This window comes from Tetrahymena thermophila (assembly GCF_000189635.1).
Source record: "Tetrahymena thermophila SB210 genomic scaffold scf_8254671, whole genome shotgun sequence".
NCBI lineage: Eukaryota > Ciliophora > Oligohymenophorea > Hymenostomatida > Tetrahymenidae > Tetrahymena > Tetrahymena thermophila.
Window position 1 is genome coordinate 107,720 of NW_002476438.1, and position 13,806 is coordinate 121,525.

Here is a 13,806-nt window from a genome sequence, read left to right on the forward strand (position 1 = left end):
CAAAAATAATAATAAAAGCTTAATTCATTACTAATATTCAGTTTATAATTAATTTAACAATATTTAAAATTTAAAATAACAAAAAAATGAAAGCAATTATTATATTGATTGCTTATACTATTTAGCTATTAGTTGTAAGAGCTATAGATGATTTACCAATTCAAATATATAATGGTGTCCTATTTATAAAAGTAAATAAATTTTTAAGAATGTAATTATTTCTGCTGGTACTTAGAATGAACTTTTTTAAATTTAATAGGAAAGAAATTCTGTAATTTACAGGGCCTCAAGTGATTCTACTTACAGATATAGTACACTTGATACCTAAGGAATGATTACAGCTACTTATTTTTTAAATCGATTAAGGGATATTAAAGAGACTACCAGATATTTTATCATAAATGTATTATTCTTTTTAAATTAAAATCATAAATAAATTTTTTTTGCTTTAAAAAGGATATGCTTTATTTAAATTATTTTGAGTAGAATTAATATTTAGATATTATTGATTTAAATCTAATGCTATCTGACAAAACAGATTATTTATAAACTATTTAATATGAGAGAACTGCTCCATAGTGTTATTATAATAGAATTATCTAAGAAATAGTATAATAATAACTCTTTATAATTTTTTTTAACAAAAAAAAAATAAAGTTATGAGCAAAACATATAATATATTTTATTTATTACTTAAAAGGCAGGAGTTTACTTTTTCATCTGTTAAAATTCTTTTTTTTAATTTAGCTCGACATTTTAAGATTTAATTAGTTCTCCTACCAACAGTTAAAAATTTAAGAGTATAAGAAATGAAAAAACTCATATAGTTGCAGATAATCAACTGTTTATGAATGGAAATATATATCAAATACAGATTTCATTTATTTAAACTGTAAACATAGTATTAGTCAATGTAATTTCAAATAAATTCATTTAAATTAAAAAATTAAAATTTTAATAAAAACTATTTAAAATTTCAATTCAGATTTCTACCAAAAAAATTAATTTTAAATTAATATAAGAAATCATTAAATATGTTTTTATTGATAAAAATTTAATTTAATTGCAATCATTAATTCAAAAAAATTTGAATAATTTAAACAAATACATATTATAAAATAATTAATAATTTTTTAGATGGAATATAATTTATATCTGATATAAGATTACCTTACTAAAGTAGAAACCACGAATTCAATATTTAAAAACGTTCATTCAGTAAATCTAAATAATCATAATCACATTGATTAACTTCTTGTTTCTGATGTAATAAATTTTCCAAATGTAAAAATTGTCATTAAACTTTTTCATAAATATTTTATTTATTTTCTATTTTCAAAAATTCAATTAGATCTCATTTATTGTAGCTTATGATTTCAAATAAAATGCTTTTAAATATTTTGATGTGTAAACTTTATCAGAGTTATAATCAACAGGAGTAACTCTACCTTTTGTTGATTCATAATCCTTTTTGTAATATAAGGTATTTATCAATATCATAAAATAAATATAATTTAAATATTTCATTTTAATAAATACTAGAACATCATTTTTATTGGTACTTCTTAATATGTTTTAACATATATCTCTTCATCAAACAAAGTTGAAATTTCTAAAAGTACGCATACATCATAAAACTCATACACACTACCTAACTATCATATTATTTTATATGCTGTTTCATATGTAAGAATTTCCTTTAAACCTAAAAATACGACAAAGTTTATTTATTTAAATTAGTCCTTCACATATTAGGTTTTTTAAGGGAGTGATCAATACTTAGTAAATATTTAATAAACCCTTAATGTCTGTAATCCTGGTTGTTTAACATGTGATTCAATAACTGCCTGCAATATTTGCTCATAACCTCTTTACTTGAATAATCAATTTTAATGTATTTCTACATGCCCTAGTTAATTTGTTCTAGATATTTCTAATAATAATTGCGTTTGTAGGTCTAATAGTACATTATAAAAGTAAAATTTATTTAAGACTAAAAGATTTTCTAGATTCTAATTTTTAATCTAATGAAAATAATAAATTTAATTCCTTTTAAATATTTTTAGCTAAAGTTGCCCCTGTAACACATCATATGTAGATATTAATGGAAGTTGTCTACCTTGCCCATAATACTGTAACACATGTACCTCCTAAAAAACTTGCTCTATTTGTCAAACAGGGTATTTACTTGCAGCAGATGGTACCTGTGTTTCTACTTGCCCAACTAATTTTATCCCAAATTAAACTAAAACATATTGTGTTTGCCGTTTAAATAGCACTTTATTAAAGTAATTTTTATAAAAATAATTATAGCTTCCTTATTTTATCATAGAATTTTTTATCTATCTATTTTTAGTTTGCAATGCCCATGCAATACAGGTTACTTTGATGTAAAAGGTGATTGTAAATAATGTCCATATAACTGTGATGTATGTATAAGCTAAACAGCTTGTTCTTAGTGTTCTAAAAATTATTATTTGACAGTATAATAAACTTGTGCTTTTCCTTGTCCTTAGACATTTAAACCTGATTTTATTTCAAAAAAATGTGTTTGTGACTCAAATAGAACATTATAAAAGTAATTATTTTACAATATATTATTTTAATGATAAAAAGTTTTTTAATTTGAAAATAAAAAATTTTCTTTTTTTTAATTCATTAAATAAAGTAATTTATGTCCATGCAATTCTTCATACGTAGATATTAATGGTGAATGTTAACCTTGTTCTTCTAATTGCATAAAATGCACTTCATAAACATCATGCGCAGTTTGCTAATAGAGTTATTACTTAACAATTGAGATGACTTGTGTAGCAAAATGCCCATTAACATTTGTAGTAAATGCAAATCAAACCTAATGTGTTTGTGATATAAATAGAACTTTAACAAAGTAATAAAATAATTAATTTCATAAATGTTAAAATAATATTTTTAATATTAATTAAAAAGCAATAAATGCGTTTGTAATAGTGGTTTTATAGAAATTAATAATATTTGCAAATAATGTCCATAAAATTGTAATACTTGCTCATCACAAAAAATATGCACAGTTTGTTAGATAGGGTATTATTTAACAGCGGATGGTATTTGTACATAATCTTGTCCATTAACATTTATTGTAGATTCTACTAAAACGAAATGCGTTTGCGATATAAATAGAACTTTAACAAGGTAAAATAAAAAAAATTAACATAAAAAATAATTTTTATTGATATAATTAGTAATTTGTGCCTTTGTAATGAAACATTCATTGATGTTGATGGTAAATGTTAGCCATGTCCTTAAAATTGTAAGAAATGCTCATCCTAAACTATCTGCTAATTTTGCCAAGATGGATTTTATTAGACTATAAATTAGACTTGTGTTTCCTAATGTCCTAATAGCTTTATTGTTGATGTTTAATAGAAAAAATGTATCTGCACTATTAATTAATCACTTTTTAAGTAATTGTCAATTCATATCTTAATTTAAAAAGAGGATATCAATTTCTAAAAATTTTTTTTATTTTTTAAAAAGATTAAAGTATTTTATTAAAGAATTTTTAAAAATGTCATTTTCTTTTTTACATTCTTCCCTCTTAATTTTATCAAAATTTATTTTATTAAATATGTGAAAATAATTTTATATTTTATGAAAATAGCAACTAATGTATTACATGCTAAGATGGATGCATTAAATGTACTAGCCCATCTCCATCGGATTGTTTGTAATACTCTAATTGTGGTTAATAATTTAAATATGATTTCTTATCATAAACCTGCATATAATGTTTATGGGATTTTTAAGCAAGAAAATGTGTAGATACTTGTAAAAATTAATAATTTTATGATTCATAAAAATAACTTTGCTAATAATGTTTTTATCATGATGGAAAATGCTAAAGTAAATGTCCTAATGGTTTTTACTCTGACAATACTTTTTAATGTTAATAGTGTAATTCACAATGTAAATCATGTAATGGGCCTAATAATAATCAATGCACTAGCTGTGAATTACCACTTATTTTATAAGATGACAGTACTTGTTCTATCTGCAAATTAGGAGAATTCTTAGATTAATAATAAAATATTTGTAAAAAATGCAATATCAGCTGCTTAACCTGCTTTGGACCGAATTCAAATAACTGTTTATCTTGCATACAAGATTAAGTTCTATCAAAAGATAATAAAAAGTGCTTGAATTAATCTGAAATTTAAAGCTAAGACAAAAATAATTTAAAGATAAAATATTCTAATTGTAAGTTTTAACTTTACTATAATAAAAAATTAATTACATAATTTTAATTTACAGGTGACTAAACAAGCTTTGATTGCTCTTCTCTTTTTACACTATAAGAGCTTATTTAAAAAGTCTCTTCAGGAGTTTTTATAACTACCATAATCTCCCTCTTTTTATTTTTAATTTTTTCTCGTTAAAATGGATTGTTAGGCTGGTACTGTATTTAGATATTTTAGCTGATAGGAAATTTAGCTTTAAATAAAAATATGAACACATTTTGGTTAAATATAGGATTTTTAAAGAATTTTCTAGCAAGTAATTTCTTGAATTTGATTACTAATAATCAATTTTAAAATGTTAATGATATTTAGATAGATTTTAATTAATATTAAATTGGCATATAAATTTAATATTTCTACAAAAATATATTACAAAATTGTTTTTATCAATTGATAGGATTAGCTTTTATCCTTTTTTTAATGATGAAAACTTATTTATTGAAAAACCAATATGAAATATTTAAGAGAGTAAATAAATATCTAATATTTAATGGGTTTATTAGGTATTTTATGATAATCTCTAATTTTTTTATCCTTTGTATCTTCAATTCAATAGAATAAAAAAATTTCATTGAAAAGGAAAATATTTATGTAATGGTCATTTTTGGGTTAATTTATTTATCTCTTTACGCCTTTATCCTAGTTTCTATTCTGGTAGGTAGTTAAAATCTTAATGAATACATCTATGTTACATAATTAAATATACATTAAAATAAAAGAATTCGCTAATTATTTTGGTGCTTTTTTGAAGCTAGAAAAATAGCTTGTATAATAATAATTGTATTCTTTAATGAATATTAGTTTAATGGAATAATCATTTCAGTAACAAGCTTACTGTTTGTAGTTTATTTATTTATTTCGAAACCAATAGAGATAAAATAGTAATTAATAGTCATCATTTTATCAGAAGTCATATTGATATCACTTTTTATGCTTTTTTAATTTATATCTAATAGATAATAGCTCAGTATAAATCCATAGATAGCAACATATTTATCATTATGTAAATACAATTTTTTTTAGATTTAATATTTATTTTCTTATTTCAAAAATGTAGGTTTTGTTGCATCAACTATAGCTCTTAGCATAATATTTATCATAGCATTCTGCTTAAGTCTTTATTAATAATTGGATAACCATTTTAAAAATAGAAAAGATGAATAGATAAAAAAAAAAAATTAACAGCAAATTATAGAATAACTCGATATTTTTAATTCGATTAGTGATATTTAAAATATATTGTCCGTTTCTTTGAAAAACAATAAAATAAAATGGTAAAAATATCCTACAAAATAAATATGAACATGACATGAATTAAATAAAACATTTAATTGAAAAAAAATAAAATCTATCTTATTATCTAAAAATTATATTTATTAAATAATTTAAATATGAATATAATTTGGGTAAACTCTCATATTTTATACACCGCAGTCTAAAGAATTTAATTAATACAATGTCCCCTATTATTTAAAATGCACACTTTATACTTTGAGGTTATAATAAAAAAATAATAATTAAAGTATTAAAAAATGAAATTTTATAGTTGTCTGTCAAGAATGTTTGTTTTTAGTAATATTTACTAAACATTTATTGTATTGATTATGATTAATTTCAAGTAGAAAAATTATAATTAATATATACTTTCAAATAATTTATTTATTTTTTGGTTTGAAAGCTTATCAAAACATATAATAGCTATGCTAATATCTATTTTCTAAAGAATTTTTAAAAAAATAATATTATTGATAACAATTATGTTAAATTAATATGAAAAAATCACTTTTATTTTTTTTTTTGAGGAGATTTTATTTACCATACTTTTAATCTCTTTGTTACAAAAATGAGTCTTTTATAAATGAATTTAAATATTACTTAAGGTAAAAAGGATTTTTTAGTTTTTTTCTAAAAAAAGTAAGAAAGCAAGTAAGTAAGTATTTTAGATTAATTAATTTTGGGGATATTAAATATATAATCTTTTGAGATATAATTTAATAAAGCTTTCAATTGTTTTTAAGCAAGTAGGATTAATTTAAGCAAATGAATGATAAATCATTTGTAAATAAAATCATAATTCTTCTATTTATTTTATTTATGTGATATCTAAATAATAATATTTCTAGCTTTATTCATTTCATATTTTAGTTATATTGTGTCTGTTGAGTAATACTAATTAATTATCATTTGTAACTTTAAAATTCCTTATCTCAATTTAGAATTTTATTATTTTTCAGATTAGAATAATTATTGGTAATCAAATTTCAAAATGAATGAATATCTTTATTGTGTTTACATTAATTTAAGCAAAAATTATCAGATACGGCATAATATTTATTGATGTTATAATATATTGATTGTTAATCAAATTTCAAAATGAAATAATCATTTGTAAATAAAATCATTATTCTTCGATTTATTTTATTTATGTGATATCTAAATGATAATATTTCTAGCTTTATTCATTTCATATTTTAGTTATATTGTGTATGTTGAGTAATACTAATTAATTATCATTTGTAACTTTAAAATTCCTTATCTCAACTTAGAATTTTATTATTTTTCAGATTAGAATAATTATTGGTAATCAAATTTCAAAATGAATGAATATCTTTATTGTGTTTACATTAATTTAAGCAAAAATTATCAGATACGGCATAATATTTATTGATGTTATAATATATTGATTGTTAATCAAATTTCAAAATGAATATCTTTATTGGGTTTACATTAATTTAAATCAAATACAGAATAGTATTTTTTGACGTTCTAATAGTTGATTGTTAATCAAATTTCAAAATGAATATTTTAATTAGGTTTAAATTAATTTAAACATAAATCATCAGATATAATTTTTTGATGGATATAAAATTTTTTAATTGAAAAGATAATTGTATCGATAAATCAATAAATTAAATCAATCCAACATAAATTTTTTTTGATTTTTATGGTGATAATTGATTCATCCTAGCTATTTATAAATTTTGAAGAAAAGATTAAATCATCTTTCTAAATAATTTAAGCTCGTATCATTATATCACTGCTTTAAAAGATATAAATTTAAATTTTTAAAAGCAAAATCAATAGGAAAAGTTAGTTTTTGGTATCAGATTGTTTTGATTTCTTCACCATTCATAGATTTAAAATTGCATCTAACTCTATTAACTATTTGCCTGTACTTAATAAAAATTAACCGATCATTAAAATTATTCATAGAGCTTTATCTATCTGGTTACAAGTTCAAAGATTGAAATATCAATTAAAATTGTATAAAAGAATATTTATTAATTTTTATTTCAATAATTTTGAGATTAATAGATTCAAGTTATTTTCAAAAACCATCAAAGGATTTAATGTAATCTAGTATCTTCGCTCAACTTAAGTAACTTTTTTTTATTTTAAAAGTATAATCATGTTTGTAAAATGAGAAATTCATTCAGAAATGCTAAATTTGAATTAAAACATAAGAAAAATGAAAATCAGTTGGAACAACAAAATACAGCTTGAAATACTAATCTCTTTTTTTTTCAAAGTATTTTTAATAAAAGAAATAAATAATAAAAAATATTAATATTTTCAACAGAAAGAATAAGCATTAATTTATTACTTATGTAAAACTTTTTCTAAATTATAATAATCTAATTGAAAAAATTCTTTATATAAAATTTTAAGCTTAAAAAATGATTTATTTAAATTATTCTATCATTTGATAATTTTATAGATTATAAAGTTATCTAAAAAATTGAGCCATAAAATTATAAAGAAACTTTGAGACTATAAACCAAATCAGATTAATAGAAGGAAATTATTTTATTATAAAAAATTCAAAGCAATTTAAATTTATTGATGAAGTTCTAATAGATTGGTAATCAAATTTCAAATTGAATATCTTTATAGTGTTTACATTAATTTTAAACATAAATTATCAGATATTAGTGTAGTATTTATAGATGTAATTATAATAGATTGATTGAAAATCAAATTTCAAAAGGAAAATCTATATTGTGTTTACATAAATTTCAATATAAATTATCAAATCTAGAGTTTTTTAGGAATTAAATTTATAATCTATAAATTAATTGTATTCACAAATGAATAAATAAGATTTATCATACATAAAAGTTTTTTTGTTTTTAACTGTCATAATTTCTTTCTTCTAGCAATTTATAAGTTTTGAAGAAAAGATTAAATCATCATTCCAAATAATATATGTTCATTTCATCATATTCTTTCTTGTTTTTAAAAAAAATAAGTTTTCTCTAAAAATTATAAAAAATTTTACATTTTAAAAACCAAAACTAGTGTAGAAATTTGTTTTTGGAATTATTGTTTTGATTTCTTCACCATTCATAGATTAAAATTTTAATATAACTCTATTAATTATTTACTGAATAAAAATTAATCGATCATTAAAACTTTCGTAATTAATGCTTCATATGGCTTACTAATTTAAAGATGGTAACATGAATTAAAATTGTATAAAAAGAATAAATTTTAATTTATATTTCAATAATATCGACATTAATAGATTCAAGTTATTTTCAAAAGCCATCAAAGGATTAAATTTAAATTACAACACTCAACTTAATTAACTTTTTTTATTTTAAAGGTATCTTTATGTTATAAAAATAAAAATTCGTTCAAAAATAATAAATAAATTTTAAAACATAAAAAAAGGAATAATCAGCAGATCTAAAAAAGATAATAAAAGTTTAATAAATCTAATTATTACTAATATTCATTCAGTTTATTATTAATTTCACAATTTTTGAAATTTAAAATAACAAAAACGATGAAAACAATAATTCTATTGATTGCTTATGCTTTTAAATTATTAATTGTAAGAGCTATTGATGTTTTACCAATTCAAATATAAAATAGTGCCCTATTTATAAAAGTAAATAAAATATTAAGAATTTAATTATTTCTGCTTGCACTTAGAATTAAATTTTTTAAATTTTATAGGAAACAAACTCTGTAATTTATAAGGCCTCAAGTGATTCTACTTACAGGTATAGTACATTTGATACCTAAGGAATAATTACAGCTACTTATATGTTAAATGGAATAAGGGATATTGAACCGGGTACCAGATATTTTATCGATAATGTATTATTCTTTCATTTTAAATTGCAATCATAAATAAATTTTTTATGCTTTAAAAAGGATATGCTTTATTTAAATCATTTTCAGAATAATTAATTATAAGATATTATTGATTTAGGTCTAATGGTATCTGGCTAAACAGGGTATGTAAAAATTCTTGTTGAATATTAGAAAACTGGTCCAAGCTGTCTTAATACTAGAATTATCTAAGAAATGGTATAATTATATCTCTTTATAATTCTTTTCAACTAAAAAAATTAAAGTTATGGGCAAAACATATAATATATTTTATTTATTTATTAAAAGGCAGGATTTTACTATTTTATCTGCTTCAATACTTTTATATAATTTAGCTCGACTTTATAAGGTTTATTTAGTACTACCAACAGTTATCCATTTTAGTATTTTAGAAATGAAAAATATCATATAGTTGCAGATAATCGCCTGTTTACGAATGGAACAATATATCAAATACAGATTTCATTTCTTAGCACTGTAAACATTGTATTAGTCAATGTAATTTCAAATAAATTCATTTAAATTAAAAAATAAAAATTTTAATAAAAACTATTTAAAATTTCAATACAGATTACTACCAAAAATTAATCTTAAATTAATATAAGAAACTATTAAATATTTTTTATTGATAAAAATCTAAATTTAATTGAAATCATAGATTCAAAAAAATTTTAATAATTTAAACAATTTCATAATTATAAAATAATGAATAATTTTTTAGATGGAATATAATTTATATCTGATATAAGATTACCTTACTAAAGTAGAAACCACAAATTCAATATTTAAAGATGTATATTCAGTATAACTAAATAATCCAATACACTATGATTAACTTCTTGTTTCTGATGTAATAAGTTTTCCAAATGTAAAAATTAGCATTAAACTTTTTCATAAATGTTTTATTTATTTTCTATTTTTTAAAATTTCAATTAGATCTCATTTATTGTAGCTTATGATTTCTAATAAAATGCTTTTAGATATTTTGATGTGTAAAATTTATCAGAGTTATAATCAACAGGAGTAACTTTGCCTTTTATTGATTAACATACCTTTTTGTAATATAAGGTATTTATCAACTTCATAAAATAAAAAGAATTTATATATTTCATTTTAATAAATAATAGAACACAATTTTTATTGGTACTTCTTAATATGTTTTAACATATATCTCTTCATCAAATAAAGTTAAAATTTCTTTAAGTGAGAATACGTCATAATACTCATACTCACTACCTAACTACCATATTTTTTTATATGCTATTTCATATGTAAGAATTTCCTTTAAACCTAAAAATACAACAAAGTTTATTTATTTAAATTAGTCCTTCACGTATTAGGTTTTTTAAGGGAGTGATCAAAAATTAGTAAATATTAAATAAACTCATAATTTTTGTGATCCTAGTTGTATAAGATGTAATTCAATAACTGCCTGCAATTTGTGCTCATCACCTCTTTACTTAGATAGTCAATTTTAATGTGTTTTTACATGCCCTAATTAATTTGTTCCAAGTAATTCAAACATTAATTGCGTTTGCAGGTCTAATAGTACATTACAAAAGTAAAATTGATTTAAGACTAAAAGATTTTCTAAATTCTAATTTTTAATCTACTGAAAATAATAAATTTAATTCCTTTTAAATATTTTTAGCTAAAGTTGCCCCTGTAACACATCATATGTTGATATTAATGGAAATTGCCTACCTTGCCCATAATACTGTAACACATGTACCTCTTAAACAACTTGCTCTAATTGTCAAAACGGGTATTTACTTTCAACAGATGGTACCTGTGTTTCTACTTGCCCAACTAATTTTATCCCAGATTAAACTAACACATATTGTGTTTGCCGTTTAAATAGCACTTAATCAAAGTAATTTTTATAAAAATAATTATAGCTTCCTTATTTTAATCTATTGAAAATAATAAATTTAATTCCTTTTAAATATTTTTAGCTAAAGTTGCCCCTGTAACACATCATATGTTGATATTAATGGAAATTGCCTACCATGCCCATAATACTGTAAGACATGTACCTCTTAAACAACTTGCTCTATTTGTCAAACAGGGTATTTACTTGCAGCAAATGGTACCTGTGTTTCTACTTGCCCAACTAATTTTATCTCAGATTAAACTAACACATATTGTGTTTGTCGTTTAAATAGCACTTAATCAAAGTAATTTTTATAAAAATAATTATAGCTTCCTTATTTTATCATCTAATTTTTAATCTATTGAAAATAATAAATTTAATTCCTTTTAAATATTTTTAGCTAAAGTTGCCCCTGTAACACATCATATGTAGATATTAATGGAAATTGCCTACCTTGCCCATAATACTGTAACACATGTACCTCTTAAACAACTTGCTCTATTTGTCAAACAGGGTATTTACTTGCAGCAAATAGTACCTGTGTTTCTACTTGCCCAACTAATTTTATCCCAAATTAAACTAACACATATTGTGTTTGCCGTTTAAATAGCACTTAATCAAAGTAATTTTTATAAAAATAATTATAGCTTCCTTATTTTATTATCTAATTTTTTATCTATCTATCTTTAGTTTGCAATGCCCATGCAATACAGGTTACATAGATGTAAATGGTGATTGTAAATCATGTCCATCAAATTGTGATGTATGTACAAGCTAAACAGTTTGTTTTCAGTGTTCTATAAATTATTATTTGACAGTATAATAAACTTGTGTTTTTCCTTGTCCTTAGACATTCATAATTGATTCTGCTTCAAAAAAATGTGTTTGTGGTGCAAATAGGACATTATAAAAGTAATTATTTTACAAAAATTATTTTTTTGATAAAAAAATATTTTAATTTGAAAATAAAAAATTTTGTTTTTTTTATTCATTAAATATAGTAATTTATGTCCCTGCAATTCTTCATATGTAGATATTAATGGTGACTGTTAACCATGTTCTTCTAATTGCTTATTATGCACTTCATAAACATCATGCACAATTTGCTAATAGAGTCATTACTTAACATCTGAGATGACTTGTGTAGCATAATGCCCATTAACATTTGTAGTAAATGCAAATCAAACCAAATGTATATGCGATACAAATAGAACATTAACAAAGTAATAAAATAATTAATTTCATAAATGTTAAAATAATATTTTTAAAATTAATTAAAAAGCAATAAATGCGTTTGTAATAGTGGTTTTATAGAAATTGATGGTATTTGCTAATCATGTCCACAAAATTGTAGTACTTGCTCGTCACAAAAAATATGTACAGTTTGTTAGATAGGGTATTATTTAACTGCAGATGGTATTTGTACCTAATCTTGTCCATTAAAATTTATTGTAAATTCTACTTAAACTAAATGTGTTTGTGATATAAATAGAACTTTAACAAGGTAAAATAAAAGAAAATTAACAAAAAATATAATTTTAATTGATATAATTAGTAATTTATGCCTTTGTAGTGAAACATTCATTGAAGTTGATGGTATATGCTAGCTATGTCCATAAAATTGTAAGAAATGCTCATCCTTAACTACTTGCTCAGTTTGCCAAGATGGATTTTATTTGACTATAAATTAGACTTGTGTTTCCTAATGTCCTAATAGTTTTATTGTTGATGTTTAATAGAACAAATGCATCTGTGCTATTAATTAATCACTTTTTAAGTAATTGCCTATTCATATCTCAATTTACAAAAGGCTATATAAATTTCTAAAAAATTTTTTTTTAAAAAGACTAAAGTATTTAATTAAATAATTTTTAAAAATATCATTTTCTTTTACACTCCTCCCTCCTTCTTAATTTTATCTTTTTTTATTTATTTTATTAAAGATGTGAAATAAATTTTAAATTTTATGAAATTAGCAACTAATGTATTACATGCCAAGATGGATGCATTCAATGTACTAGCCCATCTCCATCTGATTGTTTGTAATACTCTAATTGTGGTTAATAATTTAAATATGACTTCTTATCATAAACCTGTATATAATGTTTATGGGATTTTTAAGCAAGAAAATGTGTAGATACTTGTAAAAATTAATAATTTTATGATTCATAAAAATAACTTTGCTCATAATGTTTTTATCATGATGGAAAATGCTAAAGTAAATGTCCTAATGGTTTTTACTCTGACAATACTTTTTAATGTTAATAGTGTAATTCACAATGTAAATCATGTAATGGGCCTAATAGTAATCAATGTACTAGCTGTGAATTACCACTTATTTTATAAGATGACAGTAGTTGTTCTATCTGTAAATTAGGAGAATTCTTAGATTAATAATAAAAGATTTGTAAAAAATGCAATGTCAACTGCCTAACCTGCTTTGGACCGAATTCAAATAACTGTTTATCTTGCATACAAGATTAAGTTCTATCAAAAGATAATAAAAAGTGCTTGAATTAATCTTAAATTTAAAGT

General features: G+C 21.5%; 2 protein-coding genes across 2 annotated transcripts; both read left to right on the forward strand. All coding sequences in view use genetic code 6, as the record gives it.

The window, feature by feature from the left end:
• Positions 1–1,137: 1,137 nt before the first annotated feature.
• On the forward strand, positions 1,138–4,179 carry TTHERM_00424430 (hypothetical protein; the record flags this gene model as incomplete). The annotated part of the gene is made up of 11 exons (XM_001013720.2): positions 1,138–1,266; positions 1,352–1,483; positions 1,543–1,686; positions 1,741–1,976; positions 2,067–2,288; positions 2,357–2,578; positions 2,669–2,890; positions 2,950–3,171; positions 3,222–3,412; positions 3,517–3,522; positions 3,641–4,179. The coding sequence occupies 11 exons, from the start codon at positions 1,138–1,140 to the stop codon at positions 4,177–4,179; spliced, it is 2,265 nt and encodes a 754-aa protein (XP_001013720.2).
• Positions 4,180–9,066: 4,887 nt separating this feature from the next.
• Positions 9,067–13,786, forward strand: TTHERM_00424440 (transmembrane protein, putative; the record flags this gene model as incomplete). Its single annotated transcript, XM_001013721.2, has 16 exons — positions 9,067–9,171; positions 9,240–9,383; positions 9,484–9,596; positions 9,811–9,875; positions 10,148–10,248; positions 10,335–10,466; positions 10,526–10,669; positions 10,724–10,959; positions 11,050–11,271; positions 11,354–11,575; positions 11,672–11,893; positions 11,962–12,183; positions 12,273–12,494; positions 12,554–12,775; positions 12,827–12,894; positions 13,248–13,786. The coding sequence occupies 16 exons, from the start codon at positions 9,067–9,069 to the stop codon at positions 13,784–13,786; spliced, it is 2,979 nt and encodes a 992-aa protein (XP_001013721.2).
• Positions 13,787–13,806: the final 20 nt, after the last annotated feature.